The sequence below is a fragment of the Mastomys coucha genome, unplaced genomic scaffold (assembly GCF_008632895.1).
Source record: "Mastomys coucha isolate ucsf_1 unplaced genomic scaffold, UCSF_Mcou_1 pScaffold18, whole genome shotgun sequence".
Lineage (NCBI taxonomy): Eukaryota > Metazoa > Chordata > Mammalia > Rodentia > Muridae > Mastomys > Mastomys coucha.
This window is the reverse complement of record NW_022196900.1, coordinates 79,496,435-79,518,334: the sequence shown is the minus strand read 5'-3', so window position 1 is coordinate 79,518,334 and position 21,900 is coordinate 79,496,435. Positions and strand designations below refer to the sequence as shown.

At 49.5% G+C, this 21,900-nt stretch overlaps 1 protein-coding gene and 1 long non-coding RNA gene across 4 annotated transcripts in view; one reads left to right on the top strand and one right to left on the bottom strand.

Moving 5' to 3' along the window:
- Window positions 1-277: 277 nt before the first annotated feature.
- On the bottom strand, window positions 278-21,416 carry Nt5c1a (5'-nucleotidase, cytosolic IA). Of its 2 annotated transcripts, XM_031378547.1 has the most exons (7): window positions 21,286-21,416; window positions 20,717-20,913; window positions 13,986-14,153; window positions 13,523-13,652; window positions 9,987-10,109; window positions 8,019-8,203; window positions 278-6,522 (listed from the first exon to the last, which is right to left on the bottom strand). In XM_031378547.1, exons 2-7 carry the CDS (start codon window positions 20,840-20,842, stop codon window positions 6,157-6,159), a joined length of 1,098 nt encoding a protein of 365 aa, XP_031234407.1. In that variant the 5' UTR covers window positions 20,843-20,913; window positions 21,286-21,416; the 3' UTR covers window positions 278-6,156. The 2 variants fall into 2 exon arrangements, with proteins under 2 accessions (XP_031234407.1, XP_031234408.1); XM_031378548.1 differs by lacking the exons at window positions 20,717-20,913; window positions 21,286-21,416 and adding an exon at window positions 14,851-15,229.
- Window positions 20,721-21,900, top strand: part of LOC116096581 — an 11,523-nt gene continuing 10,343 nt past the window's right edge. For both annotated transcript variants that reach the window (XR_004121044.1, XR_004121045.1), the window contains exon 1: window positions 20,721-21,226. This is a non-coding gene — a long non-coding RNA (uncharacterized LOC116096581). The remainder of the gene's footprint in view (window positions 21,227-21,900) is intronic.

Here is a 21,900-nt window from a genome sequence, read left to right as displayed (position 1 = left end):
AGTTAAGCGCATTCTTCCAGACAATCCAGTTTTTATTCCCAGCACCCACATGGCAGCTCACACCTACCTGTAACTCCAATTCCAGAAGTGACTCAGAAAACTGTCCCACAGTGCTGGGTCAGAACTTGGTGAGCAACTGTGTAAGACTTGTCCCAAAATGATGACAGAGTTAGATTTCTTAGGGCTTATACCAACTTCTGGATTCACTTATAATGAACTTAAAAAAAAAAAAGAAAGGAAAGGAAAGGAAGGAAAGAAGAAAGCAGGACAATATAAATATATTTGAATGGCTATTTATTTGAATGGCTATTTATTTGAATGGCTGTTTATTTGAATGGCTTTTAAGCAGCAGAAGCCCTTGTAAAACGAAGGCATAGGACGAGCATGAGGGACGGGACTCACAGTAATAAAGCATGTAGCATCCTTTGTCAAATGACCCGGAAAGAGCAGACAGCAGCCCCTCCCCCACATTGCTGAGGAGCAGCACCAAGGAAGGTGTGCGCCCACTCTTGTCCCAGGTAAGGACTTCACAGGGACAGGGGAGCACATGCTCTAGCTCTCCAACGAGACTCTTGGGGGTTTATGCCAAATAGCAAGGCAGACAGGTCAGAAGGAGCCGGGAGGCACAGCAGAGAATGGGGACAGGGAGGGGGCCACTGTTAGGTGTGTGGGTTTGTCCTTGATCTTGTTCTAAGTAGAGGATACTCAGACACTGTTGAAAGTGGAAATTGGAAGTCACATTTATAGGTGTGTGTTATTTTAAAAATAAAGTCTGTGTCCATTCATTTGTTTTTTTGTTTTGTTTTGTTTAGGTTGTTTTCAAGACCTGGTTTCTTTGCATTGCCCTGGGCTTCATGGAATTCACTCTGTAGATTAGAGAGGCAGAGTGAGACCCTGGCTGGCCTTGAACTCAGAGATTACTTGCTTCTGCTTCCTGAGTGCTGGGATTAAAGGTGTGAGCCACCACAGCCCAGTTTGTTTTATTTTTAAAACATGACTTTGTTGCATAACATTGACAATCCTGGAGCTTGCTATGTACACCAGGTTGGCATTGAACTCACAGAGATCCACCTACTTCTGTCTCCAGAGTGCAGGGGTTAAAGGCATGTACCACCAACCATATTCAGTATTATTCATGTTTTTTTTTTTAAGAGTCTTGATATATAGGCCAGGATGGCCTTGAATTTAGCATCCTCCAATCTCAGGTTCTTTTGTGCTGGAATAACAGGTGTGTACTTCCAAGCCCAGCTTGTACTCCAGCACTTAAAACACACCAGGGATATTTTATGGCATCTCTAAGGTCTCTTAAAACCCCAAGCTATGATTCTGAGAGTAATGTCACTTCCATTCTCAGTAACTTAGCTCTAAAAGCCCCAATTCACTGGGTTTCCGGCAGAAAGAACAGGTCGGAGATCGGAGGGGTGGATTTGGCTAACAACATAAGCTTCTTTTGGACTGTACAAAGTTTTCTAAACTTGAAATGGTTGCCAGTAATTGAAAGCTCAGATTTCTAATTTCTCAGAAAACAAAACAAAACAAAACAAAACAAAATAGGATGGAACACCAGGGCCCACTGGCCCAAATTCCTACACAGCAGGGTATGTTGGGCTCTTGATGCTATTTTTCTTCTCAAGACCTTGCCCAATGCCTGTGCCTGTTTCCTGTGTGACTCCTGTAGACATAGCGTTTGTGACCCCTAACACACACAGTATGTTTGCAATGACCTTGACAACCTTGTGATCAGTGTCAGCTATAAGCCTAGCCATGAGCAGTGGCAGACAGCCATGAAGGCATATTCAGCCTTGGCCAGGAGTGTGACAACAGCTTGCTGAGTTTTGGCTCGTCTTAGAGAAGCTCTCATTTTGCAAACATGACTCATTCAATCTCTAAAGCTTCTGGGTTGGGGGTGAGGTGGGGAGCATCATGGAGACACTTCCCAGGCAAGGTCAAAGGTAAAGCATGTCTGGCAAGAGCAGGAGGCCCAGAAGGAAGTCAGCTTTCTAAGCAGCGGCCATGAGATAGCTCCTAATCGGACCATATTAACCCTGGCACTGTTGGAAGGAGGGAAGAGATGTGTGGAGACTGAGTCAGGTGGAGGCAGATTCTGCCACTTCCTCCCCAAAGCTGCAGAGCCACACTGGTAGGAGGCAGAGAGGTCAGAGGCAACAGAAGTGGAACAAGAAGCAGAAAGCTAGAGAGGAAGACTGAGAGACCTCCGGGGACAGGGGGAGCCTCAGGTGATGCACATGCAATGCCCATGAGATGAGAGTCCCCAGGACTGGTCATCAGCATGTGGGGCCCCGGATCCTCAAATAACAGAACCATCTGTTCACACTCCAAGCTTGCAAGTGTGCGTGATACACAGAGACACAGACACACTTGCATACTGAGTCATCAGCAGAAAAATACGAGCTGTTACACCCATAAACACACACTCAGTCTGTACACATTCATACATGTTTCTCCATACACACCATCACAGTGGTTTTCGGTGAGAGCCACCAGCTCATCATACAGAGATGTTTCACGAACATTGTCAGAGCACCTGAAGTCCTTTTTGGCTGCTAGAATCCAGCACAGTAATCAGCATAGAAGGAGAGAGCTGAGGGCCAGCCTGCAGTGTCACCTACTGGCAAGAGAGGTTTCTGCACCTTGCCCTAAGGGTAGAACTCAGGATACTTTGTCTCAGGTACCCTTTCCAGCAAAGTTGCTAGTCATGGGGCCAATGGTCCTCCTCGTCCTCCTTCTCTTCCTCCTCATCCTCCTCCTCTTCCTTCTCATCCTCGTATTCTGCTGGAGACATGTGAGAAGCTGGCCTCCTTGGAGCTGTACCACAGCATCAGTGAGGGACCATCAAAGACCATGCAAGCCTGAGGGAAAGCAATGGTCCTCAAGGGCAGTTAGTAAACCAGGTTCCAACTTTCATGCCACCTCCATCTGGGACAGGCTGCCTGAAATGCTACCTGCAGTATCTGAGGCCACGCCTGGGCTTTGTAAGGGGGACTATCATGATGGGATGGTGACCTGCAACCACGACAGTAGGTAGGACAGCTGGCCATGTTTGTAGTGGATTCTGGAACATTCCAGAGGGTAGCTTTGTTGTCCCAGCACTGACATCTGCTAGCTGGGTAACACTGAGCAAGTAATGGTAGTTCCCCGAATCTGTATGGTCAGGATATCTCAAGGGATTAGACATGGGCCACGGTACTGGTACATCCTCAGGCACGCTGGATTACCGTAAAATGCATTTCCAGTGGAGAGGTGTGGGCAGCTGACGTTATCAAGGGATACTCAGGGACTTGGGGCAGAGCTATTTGCCACATTTCAGATTCTAATCATCGTTTTGACTGAATGGATACACACTAATTGAACAGAGGGGTAACATCAAGTCCATTTTGGATTTGAACATCTTGCTAGCTTCTATTTTCTTTGTAGCGTATTCTGCTACATTCCCACAAACGCAGTTGGGCCTTCACGTAGGGGAAGGTTTGCTTTCTTCTTTCTGTGGTGGGGTCTCATTTAATTCAGCCTGGCTGTGGACTGGCTGTGCAGCTGACCTTGACCTTCGGGTTCCCCCTGCCCTCATCACTCTGGTGTGAGAAGTATAGGTGTGTGTCACCATCCCTAGCTTATGCATTGCTGTGAGTTGAATCCAGGCTTTTGAATTCAGCAGGCAAGCACTCTACCGACTGAGCCAGATGTCCAACTACATCTCCCTCCCCTGCAGGGAGTTCTGTAGTAATCTTAGCAGCCTCCATGCTTAATAACAAACAGAGCTACTGTTCTGCTGAGCGGCCGTACCACTGGGCCTGGGATTCTGTTGGCAAGCACTTTCTAGGAGGGGTGCTCTGCCAGACCTAGTGATGTGGTACTTCCAGCTAAAGGGGTCCAGTGTTCTGGGAGCAGTGGCTCCTCTACCTCAGTGCTGCAGTCTGAGCCTTTGCCTGGGGTCTTGTTGCTCAGTTGGTTTTTAGATTTCCTGGTAACACAATAAAGAAAGCTTCATGCTGCCAGGCTCCTTCCTCTTCAGCTCTGGAGGCCCTCAGAACTGTCTGGCTGCAGCTAGAGCCTGCCCCCAGGACTTCTGGCCCCTTGTTCCAGCTTCAAAAGCTTTTGTCCAGGCCTGAGATGCTCATCTGTGGTTTCAGTAATAGAATTTGGACCGTTCTGTGCTGTCAAGTGCTGTCCGTATCTATTAATGGTGGCTCCAGTGAAAGCCACAGTCCTTTCCTCCTGCACCTTATCGTCTTGCTTCTCGAATGGCACCATTCCTGTTTCCTGGGAAACCTGGGAGGGTTTGCAAGCCTTCATGACCAGGCCCCGGGCACTAAACCTCATGCATCCCAGACCCCAAATTCAGCACCATCTGGTGCTGTCTCCACAGTTCCCAGGTCTTTTCTGACTGGACAAGCCAGGACAATCTGTGAGCCTCTGCTCTGCACATCCTTACAAGCTTCTTGTGACCGTGGGCTTCTGCTGAGACCCTTCGAGGGGCTGTTGTGTGAAGATGGGAAGCGCCCTGAGGCTGAGCTTCCTCTCTCACCGGGTTTCCTTTCCTTACAGCTGTTCTTCGATCACACAGCATCTCTGGCCAGGCATGGGGTACCAGAAGTGCCGGAACCCCCTCACAGACTCTGTTCTACCCCCAGGCCTCCTCTGATGTCCTGGTTATAAAGATGAAAATGACCTTGTGTTAAGACACCTTCACCCCATGCCCTTCTGGCTGCAATAATGCCAGTGTCTCCACAAAGCAGCTGTGGTGGGCGTCAACCTTATGTTCCTTCCAGGAATAGCATCTGCATGACACAGACACGGTAGCCTGGCCCAGGGTTTCTCTTCTGGCCCAAGCTGGTGCTCATTTCCGGAAATCCTTGCTCTTCTTTTTCCTCCCTCCTGCAGCTGTCACTCCGGGACACACTACCCAGAGCATGTACTCATTCAGATCCTGATTCAAATGCCTAGAAGGACAGAGGTTAAAGTCCCCGGATGCCCTTCACCCTACCTCCAGGCTCCTCTCCTCCGGCCCTCCGCAGCTCCTGCACATTCAGCTCATTCCTCTCTAAGCTATCACTTCCTTAGCATCTTTGGTTTCAGAACAGACCTGACACTTCCCACATCTGTAACAACTACACCTCAGGTTCAGCCTGGACAACGACTTGCTTTAGAGCCTATGCTTTCTCCAAATTTAGGGCTAGAGTCCTTTCACTGCTAAGAGAACTTCTTTATAGCATGGCGGGTAGAAGTGACTGGCAGACCCAGGACTGAGGTGAGGAGCTTGGCAGACAGGACTCGCTGAACTTTGCCTAAAAGCTGAAGGCAAAGGAAACCCAGAGTTAGTAAGCGGCTAAAGCCTTCTCCAGGGAGAGCCTGCAGTGCCCCCTGCTGGCCACAGGAGAATTTGCATGTAGTCAACACTCCTCCCTTCACTTCTTCAGACAAATCTTCCACTCCACAGCTCAGGTTAGCAAATCACAGCAAGCAAAGGTCATCTTATGCAGTGGTTCCTAAACACGGGAAAATATATACAGAGCTTCTGTGCATCGCTGGGCATATTTTCCACACGCACATTGTTCCACTGTGCATACTGGGCCTCACGGTTGAGGGGCAAAGGGCTGGAATCTAGCCTATGTCCTACGTTTTGTATCTACACAGGTGCCATAGGTACCAGCAGCCCCAGCACAGTGATTAATTTAGTACATAATCTTTTAAAACAAAGCTTCTTTGGCTGAAGAACAAATTGGAAGCCTCCTAAAAGATGGAAGTAAATGAGGCTTAGGAAACGAGGGACTTAAGGCATGCCGTTCATGCCAGGTCTCCCTTAGATGTTAAATCTGCCCACTTTCACACAATGTTCTTTGCACTATATGAGACATTTTTTTTCATCCCAAGCCCTTAGGCACCCTGGCTTCTCTGAGGACATCACTCTCAGTCCCACCAATTACTCCCTGAAATCTGGGCTACCCTGCAAAGTCCTGCTTTTTAGCCAGGGTCATAGGAGTGTTCGCGGGAAAGAGATTTCGAGACTGCTGGCTCTGTCTTCGTAACTTTCTAAGAGTACCTGGCACGGCATGCGGTAGGGTGGACAATGAGGAGCCAGAAAAAGTTCACCAGATGAGGTTCAGAAGTGTGACGGGGGCTTGGAGCAAGGCGGCTCAGCTACTGTGCACCTAGTGGCTGCTTCGCAGCGGCAGCCCGCCGGGCATTCTGAGCCACACCATAAGGCACATGGGCGGCCACGGTGCCCATCTCCTGAGCTCCAGCCACGTGGAACATCTGGTCATCAAAGAAGATGTGTGGGCGGATCTTCTCCAGAAGGGGACCCTTGGGTGCTCCAGCTAGGAATAAGGCCTCATCCGTCTCCAGGCCCCAGCTACGCAGGGTCTTGAGGGCCCGGGCTCCGGAACTGGCCGCACTGCGCGCCGTCACCAAGTAAGTGCGAATCGGGCACTCCAGCCGCAGGCCCTTGGAATAGAATTTCTTCTGCAGTCTACCCAGTGCTTCCAGGAAGCCCTTTAGGGGGCCCTGTGAAATAAAGGAGAGAGGCGCTGATTAATTCACCTCTCCTAAACATTTCCGCTTTCATCCTAAAGCCTCTGATTGGCTGTTGGGTTTGGTTGGGTTTGGTCGGTCTGTTCTGGCTCCTGTGTGCATACAGGGCTGTAGGTACCTTAGGCTGGGGTCTGTCTTAATGTGGTTGGGCTGTGTGAGAATAACCGTAACCAGGGCAACTGTTGCTATGGATATCCATTCACGCCACCTGCAATAATTTATCCTACAGCTCTGTAAGTGTGGTCTTCTGTGCTCATCAGCAAAGAAGCAATTAGAACGAGCTATAATGATGGCAAGGGCACCTGCCAATCAGAACAGACTCTATTCTATCTGAACATCTGGGCCAGATGGGCCAGCGTGTAACCATTGAATATGAGCCTGCCTGTGGACAGACACCTCAGTGGCTCAGGGTGTTGGGCTTAAGCTCTGGGGTCAGGGAAAGTGCCCACCATCATGAAACTACTGAGGATATGTGAAGAAAGAACTGGATGGTGCAGAATATAGCTCATTCCCAAAGCAATTGGAAGCCTGGGAAGTAGGCTGCTAGGGAATTTTCCTAGCCAGGAAGCTGTGTTCTTCTGTTTCTATAAACCACTTAGGGGGAAGTGTCCTTTTCTGGGCACCTAGATTTCTATAAAAGCTCAAATTGGAGTTCCCAGCAGAGCTGGGAAATCCCATAGCTCTACCCACAGGGAATTTCTACATAGCTCTGTTCTGAGAGAGCTATCAAGAAGTAGAAGAGCAGGTGAGGTTCCCTGAGCCACATAACGTATGACAACAGGTGGCCCAAGGGAGCCCACAGCCCTGGGTCCCTAGGATGGCGCAATAGGGAGTTCTTCTTGTTTCCCAGGGAAGGAAACAGGAGCTCCTGGCAGGATGGGGCTTTACTCAGAAGGGTATCCCAAGAGAGGAGCTGAAGGTCACAGGGAAAAGACAGTGGGTTAAATGGTGTGTGTGTGTCTCAGACTTTTGAGGAGTGGGAACTTCCGAGAGGATTGAGGTCTCAGAACGGGGCGTGGGGGCTTCTGAGTGGTGATGGAGACCTTAGAAAGGGGTTTGGAGGAATACAGCAGGGAGGCAGAAGAGGCTGCAGTGAGGTGCTTGGAAAGGTGCTGGAGACCCCAAGAGGTGGAGAATGGCACTTGTGTGAAGAGGTTGGGATTTAGTGAAGGGGTGGAGTCTCAATGAAAGGATCAAGGAGCCATGGGAGAGATGAGGTTTAGAACTCAGGAGGTAGAGGGAGGTGGATCTCTGAGTTCAAGACCAGTCTGGTCTACAAAGCAAGTTCCAGGACAGCCAGGGCTACACAGGGAAACACTGACTTGAAAAACCAAGGAGGGAGGAGGCTTAGCTCTTAGTAAAAGAACCTGGTAGGTGTGTGGACTTAGCCTGGGTTTGGCCCTGGATTCAGGCCAGTCCAGGTTCCGGGGAATGAGGAGTTACTCAGGGGTTCTGGGAATGTGTAGCACCTGCGCCAAAGGTTTGTTCTCATGGGCCTTCTCATGCTCAAAGAATCTGTCCAGCCCATGGGCCTTGACAATGCGCTCTGACTCATCAGAGAAGAGTACCGCGTCCCCATCGAAGGCCACTCGGAGCTGACTCTGGGACACAACCACGTCCCTGCTAGGGCTGAAGATGGTAGCAGCTGCAATCCCTGGGCAGAAAGAGGTGAACATAGTGTGAGCCTTGGCACAGAAGGTATCCCATGTCATCCATGCCCCACGAGGACTAACAGCAAGCTCATCAAGGTATCCCACATCATCTTTGCCCCACCAGGACTAACGGCAAGCTCATCAAGGACTCATTGAAAGCATTTTAAAATTGGTAGTGCTTGGATACTAGCCATACTAGGCAGCAGCTATAGCTCTGAGGCAGCACTCTGAAGGTCCCTATCAATGTCCAAAGGAAATCCTCATTAATATCACCTATGTGGGTAGCTCTAGAAGTATCCTTGGGATGATAAACACTGAAGAACTGTTTATCTGCTAGCATGAGGGAGTCTGAGTAAGACTGAAGAGCATGCTGGGGTGGACCATCTAAACAACAGTCTTGGCTGGAAATGCAGGGCTCCTCTGCCACTGCTCTCTTTGGAGAACAGATAGGAAAGCATGCCTGGAAGTGTGCTCAATCCCTCACAGTTGATTCCAAGTTGCATATCTCCTCTGGACCATGGTAAAATTAAGGTTCTTTCAGGTCCATATGAGGATGAGCTCTCAGACTGCAGTAGGAGTGGATGGATGGTGTACAGCCACCAAGCACACAGGTACATTGAAGACACTGTGGTTCAGGCTGTGAGATAGTGTGCTTGGTCCTGGGAGGCAGCATAAGCTACCTATGATAATGAATATAGACATCCTGCAACTGGGGCTCTTCTGGGATGTGAGGACGCCCACCAGGGACCAAGGCTCCAGGCTACGGTTAGCTGAATCCCCACAATAATCTTCATCTCTCCGAAGGCCACTTCTATCCTGTTCCTTGGTAGGAATCTAGGATAACAGACACAGACTTCTGCAGAGCTCTGGGAAGAGCTAGCAGTACAGATCTCACAGCAGGTTCACTGGCCTAAGGATGCCCAGGGTAGGACTAGGTCCTAAGTGTCAGACTACAGACCTTCTCAGCTCTGTTAACCTAACGCCAGGATGACCCATGCCCCACTACTCTGACATCCTGCAGGACAGCCACTTAACCACTCCCCTGTCCCCTAAACCAAAGGTCAAATTCCAGACGCGCAGAGGCACACTTCTATCGATGTGTCTAGGAAGATGTCTTCTGGGTCCTGGTGAGACAAAGCCTCACAGAAAAAGAGGCAACATAGATTATGGGAAAAGAGGGCAGTTGACAGGAATCCTGAACAATCAGCCTGAGAACATATCTGGACAAATGGGAAGCCAGTCTTTCCTCCTCTGTGGCTCCTATTGGGAGGACTGAATCTATGGCTGTCACCCCAAACTGCTCCTTGAATGGGGCACATGGAATGGATTTCTCATTCTCGGTACTTGTAACGGAGTCCCCTAATCTCACCTTAGCACTGGCCAGCCCGGTTCTGGGAGACGACTGGTTTTGAAAGTTTATCTCTTTCTCATTGGCCCAGTGATGGGTAGAAGCTTCCTGGCCACACAGGAACCAGAACTCCCATCAGCCCAGAGGGATCTTAGAAAGCAGTAGCTTTCTGGGCTGGAAGGGGAGTTCCCATGGAAACAGAGGCTAGGGGATGCTGATATAATGTGCACTGCAGGGCAGGAGAAGGGCAAGAGGAATAGGTAGGGTTTTGTTTTCACTTTACAAGACAGATCATAGGAACGTGTGCATATTTTCTTGTGTAGTTACCTTGGCAACCCCAGTGCCTGCTCAGAGCTCCGGCAGCAGGCTTCTCACCACTGGGACCCCTTTATATGTGGGGAGGTATTCTCATGTTCTCCCGCCTCCTTCTGACTTACCCTCATCAATGGCTTCTCGCACTTTGTCTGCATCAGCTGACAAGTAGAGGTTGGTGTGGTAGGCCTTGAGGTAGCAGATGGGGCTATTCCCACCTGTCATGCAGAATCGTTCAATGAACAGGTCTGTGGAGGTAGAGAGCCCCCGATGAGGCCAGGGTTAAACTTCATGCCCCAGAATGGTCTCTCTGTGCTTGAACTGAGTAGTGAAACAGCCGAGTGGCTCTCTGTTTCAGCCTAGCATCCCTCATCCAAGTCTCTCCATCCTTCAAGGGAATAAGATGATCACGCAGTGGGAGAAAACGCCTGGCTCATAGCATCTCTACTTAGTCAGGGAATCGTACAACCTCAGAAGGTGGGCTGGAGACCCTATCTTCCTGATCGTAGCTGATTGGACAGGGGCAGACTCCAAGCTGGGTAGCTTTCTCCCAGATCTGCAAAAGCTGTGCAGTAGTTGCTGGCTGACAAGTGGCTGCTACCCTCAGGCCATCATTTGCCATCACGACATAAGTCCCTTAAACAGGACTGCTGTTGTCCTCATGGCTGACACCGAAAAGGGTTAATATCTGACCCCACCGTGGTGCTCCAGGCCCCCGTCAAGCACAGCGCCCTGCCTCTTCTCATTGCTCAGCACCTATCCCCCAGGTGGTTAAATATCATGAATATCACTCTCACATTCAGTGATTTGAAATCAGTGTTATAAAATGCCAACCACACATAGCCTACCGAGGCCCTGGTTTCATTCGCAGAACCCAAAATAAAGAAATACATATTGAAAGCAGTGAATAGGAGCTGGAGAGGTGGCTCAGTGGTTAAAATCACTGGCTGCTCTTACAGAGGGTCCAAGTTCAGTTCTCAGCCCTCACATAGCAACTCATAACTGTCTGTAACTCTAGTTCCAAGGGATCCGATGCCGCTTCTGACCATAAAAGGTGGTTTGGCTTACACACAGAGACACATGCACATGCACACAAGTTAAATTTTTGGTTTCAAAGGTAATGAAGCCAAAGATATTGGCACCTGCTTTTAATCCCAGCGCTCAGGAGGCAGGAGCGAAGGGCAGCACGTGTCTGCAGTGTCTGAAGGCCCAGTGCTGGGAAGGCTACGGCAAGCGGCTCTCAAGTCTGAAGCTAGCCTGGCCTCATGATCTACACAGTAAGATCCTGTATCTAAATGAAGTAAATTAAAATAAAATAAACACGTAACTGGGTTGTTGGCTGCTTGAGATGAGATCTTGTAAAGCTATAAATATAGGTGGGGTGGGTTGGTATTGGTGGTTTCTCCTATTTAAAAAAAAAAAAAGACTTCATTACTTTTATTTTATATGTGTTGGTGTTTGCATGCATGTATGTCTGTGTGAAGATGTCAGACTCCCCGGAACTGGAGTGACACACAGTTGTGGGCTACCATTCGGATGCTGGGAAGTGAGCCTCTGAAGTGGTGGAAGAGGATCCTCTGAAAGAGCAGCCAGTGCTCTTAACTCCTGAGCCATCTCTCCAGTCCATGGTTTCCCACTTTTAAAAAACATTTTGGGCCAGGCGGTGGTGGCACACGCCTTTAATCCCAGTACTTGGGAGGCAGAGGCAGGAAGATTTTTGAGTTCCAGGCCAGCCTGGTCTACAGAGTGAGTTCCAGGACAGCAAGGGCTACACAGAGAAACCTTGTCTTGAAAAACAAACAAACAAAACCATTTTGTAGGGCTGGTGAGATGGCTCAGCAGGTAAGAGCACTGACTGCTCTTCCAAAGGTCCTGAGTTCAATTCCCAACAACCACATGAAGGCTCACAACCATCTGTACAGCTCCAGTGTATTCACATACATAGAATAAATAAATAAATCTTTAAAAAAAAAAAAAAAAGCCAGGCAGTGGTAGCGCATGCCTTTAATCTCAGCATTTGGGAGGCAGAGGCAGGCAGATTTTCTGAGTTCAAGGCCACCCTGGTCTACAGAGTGAGTTCTAGGACATCCAGGGCTACACAGAGAAACCTTGTCTCAAAAAAACAAAACAAACAACAACAACCACCCATTTTGTGTTTGGGTGTTTTCCTGGCATTTTTTATCTCTGCACCGTGTGCATGCCTGGTCCCTGTGGAAGCCACCAAAGGGTCTGGAACTATTTGGATTTCCCAGAACTTCAGTTACAGATGACAGCAAAGGACTAAGCTTGCTAAAGAAGGACAAGAGCCCATGAGGCCCAGGGAGAACACAAGCACAAGAGAGATCGCCAAGAGAGATCTGGAGATCCAAGACTTGGATTCTGGCTTTCTAGGTCCAATTTTCTTTTCTGCTCTGTGGTTCTAAGTTGTCCTGGAAATAAGAATGTATGCTCTTCGCTGGAAGCTTGCTCTGAGGGATTCAGTACTTTCATTCATAAGTGGACTAAAAAGAGAAGCACCCTTCATTCTGAACGCCCCCCCCCCAGTCTCCTGTGAGCCTTGTGAAGCCTGCTAGTCGCCTACAGGCAGAGAAACTGAGGCACAGAGGCAGTAAACACCTTTCCCAGTTATACAGGGAGTGGGGCCTGTCCAGTGAGGGAGGGCTGCAGCTGGCTTGTGCCAGTTTTTAAGAGTCAGTTATTACAAATTCAGGAATTTTATGAGCCGGTTATGTTGATCAACCATGGGTGGCCGGACATCGGCCAGGAAGGGCACCCCCAACACTGGCAGCATTTCAAATCAGTTTTATTTGTTTTATTTTTACAGGTTTTTGTTGGTGTTTGCTTTTGTAGACAAGGGTTCTCTTTGTGTAGCCCTTGGCTGTCCTGAAACTCACTTTATAAGGCAAGCTGGCCTTGAATTCAGATGTCCACCTACCTCTGCCTCTGGAGGGCTTAGATTGAAGCTGTGTATCAGAACACACTGCATTACACTCATGTATGTATGTATGTATGTATGTATGTATGTATGTATGATGTATGTATGTATGTATGTATATATGTATGTATGTATGTATGTATATCTGTATATCTGTATGTATTTTGAGACAGGGTCACATGGATTTGATTCCTCTGCCTCCACACTTCTGGGATTACAGGTTTTATACCACTATGCCTATTTGCTATTTGTTTGTTTTTTTTTTTTAAATTCAGTGCTGGGGATCCAACCCAGGGCTTCATGCATGCCAGGTAAGCCCTCTACCAATTAAACCATATCTAGTATATCTCAGGCTGGCCTTGAACTCACTATGTAGCATAGGAAGACTGAATTCCTGCCTCATCTCCCAAGTGACGGTATTACATGCATGCACTTACTATACTAACATAGCCAGTTTTTACGCAGTGTTGGAGGCTGAACCCAGGGCTTTCTGCCTGCCAGACAAGCACTCTATCAGTTGGACTACAGCCCCAGCCTTCTTAGTTTTAAAAGACCCAGGTTAAAAAATGCAACACAATGGAATACAGCGCCAGGTTAGCAGCACATGTCTGGGGTCAGGATGGCAGTCAGGATAGCCTGACCCAGCCTGACCCTGCAGCCGTGTGGCCTCCCTGCGGGAGTGTGTGTTCATCCTGGCCATCCCATGCTCACCCGTCCCTCACTTACCATAATGGTTGATACTGTTGATGAGGCGAACTCCCACTTGAGCATGGTTGTTGGTCATGAGGACAATGTCAAAGATATCTTCGCTATCGGGGTACAACTCCCGAAGTCGCTTGTTGACAGCCTCCAGGGCCTGGAAGGGAGACAGCAAACTCCAGTTTGGATTGATGAGTGGAGTCCGTGGCCAGGGATGCAGTGAGGGAGGAGAGAGGAGGCTAGCGACTGACTTGGTGGAATGAGATCTATACGCTCCACCACCTACTAATGACATTTTCCACCATCAGTGCCTACTCGGAGGTACTTCGTTAAAGGTGGATGCCCTCAGTTTGCTCAGTTTGCTCCTCAAACTGGTTACCCATCCTGGGGCTCCCCCAAAGGCTCAGTCCTCTAGTCATGGGATGGCCTCTGCCAGGCAGCGCTTCTGACAAAGGCATTGTGTGTGGGGTTTCAGGAACTACCCCCTCACCTTCACAAAGGGGAAGGCGGGCCCGGGGCTGAAGGGCTCATTCTCATGCTCCAACTGGTATCGCACATACTCCTCGACACCCTGTTCTGTGTAGATCCTCTGCTCCTCATCCATTCGGAACAAGGCTCTGGAGGACACAGCGATGGTGACCGCGTTCTGAGGCTTTGGCTGTAGGAGGGAGGGACAATAGACTGTCACTCAGACTCATCCCGAGCCAGGTGCACCTGTGCAAGCTCCTCCTAGACCCTGGGATGTGGGGGAGGCTGAGGCTCTGCTACGGCAGAGATAGACTCCCGGCTGGACCCTGCTAGAGACTGGCTCCCTATGTAGAAATGTGATGGGAGGGAGGGGCATACTCTCAGGGAGCTTGCGATATTGTTGACCATCTGGACAACCAGAAAAAACAATGTATGTAGCCAAGGCATGGCCGCATTGAGATGACTCCCAAGTGGTTTCCATTATGAAAGAAGAGCTGCGTGCCCTCAGGAAGAAATTAGTGCCCAGAAACACAGTAATTATATAAGAAAAAAAAAAATATCTCCAGCCTGGATCTGTTTCCTGAGCTCCAGACTCGCCTATCTAACTGCCCCAGTCAACCAACAGACACTCCAACTTACAGTGCCTGGGGCGGAATCCCTCACCCTCACCCCCAAATCCAAGCTCTTCCCTCTCTCCTCATCTTGTGCTCAGCTCCACATCTCCTCATCCAGATCACCACTTCATGATCAGACAACCGAAGCCAGGAGGTAAATCTTCACCGCCCCCTGCCTCCCCATTCGCTTCCTCATCAGCTAACGGTCTAAGCCATCCATGCTTGGAATCTACCCACTTCTTTCATCTCTTCCTCAGCCCAGTTCATCCTCACCTCTCGTCCTCTTCAAATTGTCAGAGGATCTGTCTGAAGTGCAGATGTGATCGCAGCTCAGTCTCTAGCGGTGCAGAATCAAGCAGACAGCCTTTCCCACAGAGCAAGCAGTCCTTCGCAACAACAGACCTCTACTTCCTTCCTACCCTCAGCTTCCTCTTCCCCAGCTTTGCGCAACCTCACTTTGCTCACTTTTTTTGCACACTGCCCTTTGTCCTTTGGCTCTTGAACACGATGCTCCCTTTGCTTATGTATATAGGAAATATCTTATACCCTCTGTCCAGTTATCTCATGTTCTCGCTGTGGAATATCACTTCAGTTGGTTCCTCTATGGAGGTTGCCCTCACCCAGCTCTGCTGAAGAAGGGTTCTAGTCAGAAGATATGATTCTTGTCCTCAGAGCTCATTAGAGGATGGAGGGTGGGGAAGACAAGCAAACAGAACTAAGAGACAAAAGGATAGGCATCCGTGACTGAAGGTCTCCGAGGCAAGGTCTCCGTGACTGGCCTTCAGGAGAAGTCACTGGGGGAGAGGAGGACTTTGAGGAAGACATTGAAGGAAGAGACCATGAGGATTGGTGAGCACAAGCCAGAAGCCTTTGCAAAAATGAACGGAGACCAGGGCAGGGGAGAGTAATAGACGAGCCCAGAAGGACAGGTAGGGGCCTGGATTTCAACGGGGCCCCTCACAAGAGAGTCTTAGCGATGCTTCTCAGCTGCTGTATCTGAATCTCATGTGAGATAGCATTAAAGGGTATGACCTTTGTGGGTGGTTAGGGCTTTTCTTAGAGAAAAAGATACCAGAGTATCTTTTGACTATTCTGCCATGGGAAGACACAGTGAGGAAGAGGACCCCGGTCTTTTGGCTCCTTAATTTTAGACACCTCCCCAACTGCAAGAAAGACATCTGTACTGTTTACATTATAAATCGCCCAGTGCGTGGTATTTTGATACAGTAATCCAAATGACCCAGCATGTAGGATTGGATGAGGAGCATGCTACCACGGACAGCATGCCACCATGGACAGCAAGCCACCATGGACAGCATGCCACCATGGACAGCAGCTGGACCCTGGTTGATTTCTGGGGATTATCAGAATATGGGTGTGTAGCAAACTCACGGACACCCCTTCTTTGTGAATGGGGCAATCCTAGCATCATGATCCCTAGTTTACAGGTGAGACGAGAGGTCTCAAATGGAAGCCGAGACCTATAAATGAACCTAACATTCTGCTTGCTCATGATAATTTTGGGGATGATGTATTCAACCTACTTCAAGGCTCCAGTTGATTGACAGCATGGTAATCAACATTTGATTTGATTTGAGTGATGGTAAGCTGGGGACATTAGGAAGCAAGATAGGTTTGAGTTCTGTCCCCAAAGAGCTTCTGGCTCATCCATACAGACATTTGTGGTATCCTTTAGAAGATGGGGAGAGGAACATTCCACCGAGGACAGCCGCTGGACCCTTCCTAATCTCTGGGAAAATCAGAGTATGAGTGTTCAGGGAACACATTGACAGCACTTCTCTGCGACCTGGGAAGCTCTAGAAGGCAGGGTTTAGTGGAAATGCTCTATGAGCTGTGTGCTCTGTGGTTAGGTAGTAACTTCAGATGTGACTGGTGCTGATGTCTTCTATTACTCCCCACTGGTTTTTGTTTGTTTGTTTTGTTTTGTTTTTGTTTTTGTTTTTGAGGCAGGGTCTCTCATTAAGCTTGGAGCCCATTAACTGGTGGGACTGGCTGGCCAGTGAGCTCTGAGCTCCAGAGGTCTGTCTCTTCCTGTTTGGTTGTGCATGCCATCACATGTGGCTTTCCCAGAGCTGCTGGAGAGCTAAACTCAGGTTCCTTGTGCTTGTATGCCTGGCGCTTTACTGACAGAGCCATCTCCTGGTCCCTAAACTGATTTTAATGAATTTAAACCGTTTCCTGTAGATAATGGCCAGTGAAGCCTTGGAGCATCTCAGAATAGAAATGGGCGGGGGGAACCCAAAAATTTCCACAAAGTTGTGTAGCTGGCCTGTAGCTGGCCACAGCTTGTGTTTGGCGTTTAACTTTAACCAAGATTGTGCAGGTGGCCAGCGGGGCCAGTGGAAGATGGCATCCGTCCTCTGAAGCTCAGCCAGTTTCTAACCATCCATTTGCCAATGTGTTATTGGCTGGGCACTTCACAACTCCATCAGCACTTGGGCACCTTAGGGACAGAGCTGTCATTCCTGAAGAGACAGAGAACCGATTTTTCTCCATCTACTTCAGGCAGGCTCTGAATCTGGCTCCAGACCATGAAGCCAGCCACAGCCTTGTTCTTCACTCTCTGTCACACAGACCTGACTGGTCTTGGGTTTCCTTTAGGCAAGTTAACTAGACTCTCAGATCCTACTCCTGGCCATTGCAAGAAAAGTGTCTTGATTGCCTTGGCCTCTGGAGTGTCTACTTTCCTCTCAGAGATGAGGAAATAGTGGTAGAGAGGGTTAGGGTGTTGTTCACACAAAAAGTCCAGGTGAGATCTCGAGGCTCTAGCCTCTAGTTTGGTCTCTATCCACGTAAAGCTTCCTTGATGTGATCTTCCCAGAGCCTCCACCTTTTACTTTAACAACTTGCCTGGACACATCCCAGCCTCCTTTGTCATGTTTGGAAGAAATGACAAGAAGCGTTGTATCCTAATATTATTGAGGTTTTATGGTGGGATACTCTTCCCTTGAAAAAATGACAACCCCCTGCCAGGCGGTGGTGGCACATGCCTTTAATCCCAGCACTTGGGAGGCAGAGGCAGGTGGACTGTGGACTTCTGAGTTTGAGGCCAGCCTGGTCTACAGAATTCCAGGACAGCCAAGGCTATACAGAGAAACCCTGTCTCGAAAAACCAAAACAAACAAACAAACAAACAAAATGACAATCCCCAGGACAGGATCCTGTCTCCTATCCAAGTCATTCTGCTACAACATAATCAAGGTGGGCCTTGAGAACACAAGCTCCTGTAGGTTGTCCAGCCTCCAAGTGGGTCTGAAAAAAAACAGGTGACCAGAATTGCCCAAAGTCCGAAGAAGCTGAATTGTTCAGAGCCCGGAGAAGCTGAGCCCTTGTAGACTGACCCTCTTATGCCTGTCCAGGTTTCTTAGCATCCAGCTTACAGGTGCACCCAAATCAGAAAGTCCATTCCAGGCTAGGGACCGGGTCAGAACAACCGAGGGTCTCAGTTTGGGAGTACTGAGCTGTAGGGAGCCATGGTCTTGCCAGCTCTCTGGGATTTAGACTGATCACTGTGGCTTGGGGGTGAGGGTGGAAGAATTAACAGAGGGCAGCCCAGCCCCACTGGCCTGCCTGCAGAGCTCCCACTTAGACCAACAATCTGTCTATTGCACTCAAGGTAGGAATGTAGCCAAAGAAGCTGTTATTTCTGGAAAGACACAGGAGGGGTATTGGGAGAGATGAGGACAGGATAGCTCCGGGTGAAGGCCTCTGACCTCCAAGAAGTGAGGGTCTCTGAGGGCCTCTACTAGGTTAAATATTTTACTCAAGCTCTTGGGAATGAAAATGAGGCCACGCCAGGCCCCAATGGGGCCCAGGAGGCTTACAACCCCCAAAATAGCCCGTGGGAGGAGGGGCTATGGCAGGAAAGACAGGCGCTGGGAACTTCACCTAATCAGACCAGGGTTCAAGAGCCGATGAAGGGATTATGACTGATCATGGCCTGGTTCTCTGATGCTCGGGGAAGAAGTGGATCTTTGAACACTGAAGGTTCTCTCCTGTTTTCCAGCTCTCTCTCCGCCCCATTCCTGGGACCAGACATTATTCATTCAGCTTTGCTATCTCACTAGCATGACTTCTGCCAGACCCGCCCTTTTTCAATCCACCCAATAAACAGCCCAGTGTGATCTTCATAAAATGAAAGTGGAACCAAGTTAATCCCTGCTAAAGAATAATAATAATTTAAAAAAAAAGGATCCTGCAACAGTTCCATTATGATGTTCATATTTTTAAAGGTAGATTGACCTTTTAGTTAAATGAATTCTTAGACAGAACCCCCCTCCCCACAACATGGGCAAGCCAAATATGTAACTGCTGTAAGTCTATTTTACAATTCAATGCTTATATCTATGCATCTGTATGAATGCATTTGTTACGAAACTAATCAGTAAAACAATACTTTGCAGGCGGAGAGGTGGCTCAGTGGTTAAGAGCACTGACTGCTCTTCCATAGGTTCTGAGTTCAATTCCCAGCAACCACATGGTGGCTTACAACCCTTTGTAATGGGATCTGATGCCCTCTTCTGGTGTGTCTGAAGAGAGAGACAATGTACTCACATACATTAAATAAATAAATAAATCTTTAACAAACGAAACAACAACAACAAAACCCCAACAGTTTGGATGGACAATACATTTCAAAGCAGGAGTTAGGGCGCTGCCTCAGACTTAAGCTTCAGTATCCAGTCAATTTAGTTTTATGTTTCTGCACATATCTCTCTCTCTGAGAGAGTCCAGTTTGCACCCCTACATCCTTGAACATGGGAAGAGCTGGTTTTTTTCCCCAAAAAATATTTAAAGTATTTTTCTAAGAGGAAAGGATTCACAGGTCTGAAGACTGCCTGAGACACAGAGTTCCACAGAACCCAGCATGAAAGCCTCCATTCCACTAAATAAGGTCTGGACCTTTCACAAGGTACTCAGTCAGAGCTGTCTCCGGGCTGGGAGCCTTTCGAGGCCTTGTAACACTTCTCCCCATGATCTTGCATTTCTCTCTAAGTATGAATTCTGAACAAGGTCTTGAGTTCAAAGACAGCTCCTTGCTTTTCCCTCATTCTCGCCCCCTCCCAGGAGCTCATACCTACTGAAGCTTTAAGATCAGCTCAAAAGCCATTTCCCCAAAGCCTTTCTGGTGGCAGTCACCCCTCCCCAGTGCTCCCACAGCGAGTAGGATCTTTTACCTGAGAATCCACCATCTCTAGAGCCTCCGTGGGCACACTCCAAACTCCCGAGACAGGCAGGCCACAGATTAATATCTCTGTCACCAGGATGAGCCAAGAACTAGAGGTAACTGTGGACTGGGTGGCCTCCTGGGTAAAGTCATTGTAGTGAAGCAGTGGGATGCTTTAAGGTCAGACTGGAGGTCCTTGTGTAATGCCTCTGGGCCAGTTTCTATTCTCAATCCCTTGCCTAAGTTCCTGGGTTTAAAGCGGAGGGGCGTGAACAACAACGCTAAGGTATCATGAACTTGCCTAATCGAGGAAGAGGAATGCTTGCCTGTGTGTGAAGTTGCAAAGGGCTGATGCCACCATTGAGATCAGAAGCAATGTCTAAGGTGCAAAGCCCAGCGTTGGGAGCTCAGAGCCTGGGAGCGAAGCCCTGAGCCTGGAACAAAAACCATTCCTTTAAGATGGAGGGAGAGCGACCTGATTCCCTGGGGTTTGGGTCTTCAGTTAGAGCCCAAACGCCGGAGGCGTGGGTCTGGAAGCTGAGCTGGCTGCACAGATGGAGGAGACCTGAGAGCCCAGCGAGCAGCCGGGTTCCCAGAGTCGAGTTACGAAGCCCGCTGCTGCCCGGGTTGCCGACCAGCTCTGCCAACAAGTGCGGTCCGCGAGTTCAGGCTGTCAGAGCCCGGGAGGGCATAGGCCCCTGATGACAGCATGGGGGAGGGGTATTCTGGAGTAGAACCTGAGCCCGGGATGGGGTGTGGGGGCGGGACTGTCACTATAGTAGAGCTCCCAAAATAAACTGGAGCCCCAGCCAACTGCTGGGCACCTTCTGGGGCTGAAGAACCGTGTCACCTTCGGGAGGGGCTTCACAAGTCCCTTCCCAGAGGGCTTGAGACCCCACCCCTGGAAGTGGCCCTTCCCATGTCCCCCCCAAATCCAAGCCCCGCTTTTACCGATTTGGGTTTCTTCTTGGACGAGAGGTTGTCATAGAAAGTCTTGGCTTCCTCCCAGCGCGGCGCCGCGGCGGTCTCTGCCCCTGGCCCGGGTTCGCGGGCCTCTCGGGGCTGCCCTGGTTCCATGCTCCGACTCGGATCCGATCTGGCCCAGCGGGAGAAGACAGCGGCGGAGACGCGGAGCTCTCCCGACTAGGCTGCGGAAGGGAGGCGCGTCCCGGGTGGGAAAGGCAGGCGGGCAGGGCCGGGAGGGAGTGCGAGTGAGGCGCCCCGCCCGCCGGGGGTGGGGGACCCGCAAGTCCAAGCCTAGCCTCCCGCTTGGCGTTTAGGGGAACTCTGATTCCTTGATCGACCCGATCTGAAGCAAATGGGGAGCAGGTGCAGCCTGCTTTCTGGAGCAGGCCGAGTGGAGCCGGACTTGTAGAGTACTGCGGATTCGAGGTTGTGGGGATGAAGTTCAAGGGCACGGAGAGAGGAATGAAACCTAACATTTTTTTCCCTCCTAAGAAGGTAATTCCCAAGGCAGAAAATGAATAATAAGCCCTCCTCCAAACTAACAGGTCCCTTACCCCAATCAGATGCAAGCATCAGACCCTGCGTGATCCGTTGCCTTTCTCCAAATGCCGGTCTATCCTTGGACCCGGGGAAGTGTTGGATGGACAGCCCCGTTCATGAACCGGGGCTCATTCCCCTCATTACGTGTAGGGGAAAGTGTGGGATACAGTTCTTACACACACAGGCGAAGGGGCTCTTGAATCTAAGGAGATGTTATGCTCTCCTAAAGGACGACGCAGTCCAGAGAGATTCCAAGCGATTTTGAAACCGGGTTCATGTCGGCTCCCCTATTGGCCAGCAGAGGGCGTGCGTCTTCAAGTCCCGGGTGCTGAACTTGGGGTGGTGGTTACAATTGTGAGGTAGCTGGAGGAAGGGAAGGGAGGAATGGGGTCTGGAACCCAAAGGATTTTAGCCTAGTATTTTGGAATTTCAGAGTATTATTCACGTTGGTGCAGCACTCTGAACTATCTGCCTCAAGGTACCGCCATCTCTCAGACACGGATGGAGATGCCTGAAAAACATTGGTTTAGCTGAGGGGTGGTGGTGGTGGAGGTGGTGATGATGGTGGTGGTGATGGTGATGGTGGAGGTGGTGGTGGTGGAGGTGGTGGAGGTGGTGATGATGGTGGT

Coding starts and splice junctions, on each gene's coding strand:
- Nt5c1a (XM_031378547.1), bottom strand. CDS start 20,842: ATGGAACCAGGGCAGCCCCGAGAGGCCCGCGAACCCGGGCCAGGGGCA. Junction 13,653..13,985: donor CCGCCTTCCCCTTTGTGAAG/GTGAGGGGGTAG, acceptor TCTCCCTTCCAG/GCCCTGGAGGCTGTCAACAA. Junction 6,523..8,018: donor AGAACAAACCTTTGGCGCAG/GTGCTACACATT, acceptor TTTATTTCACAG/GGCCCCCTAAAGGGCTTCCT.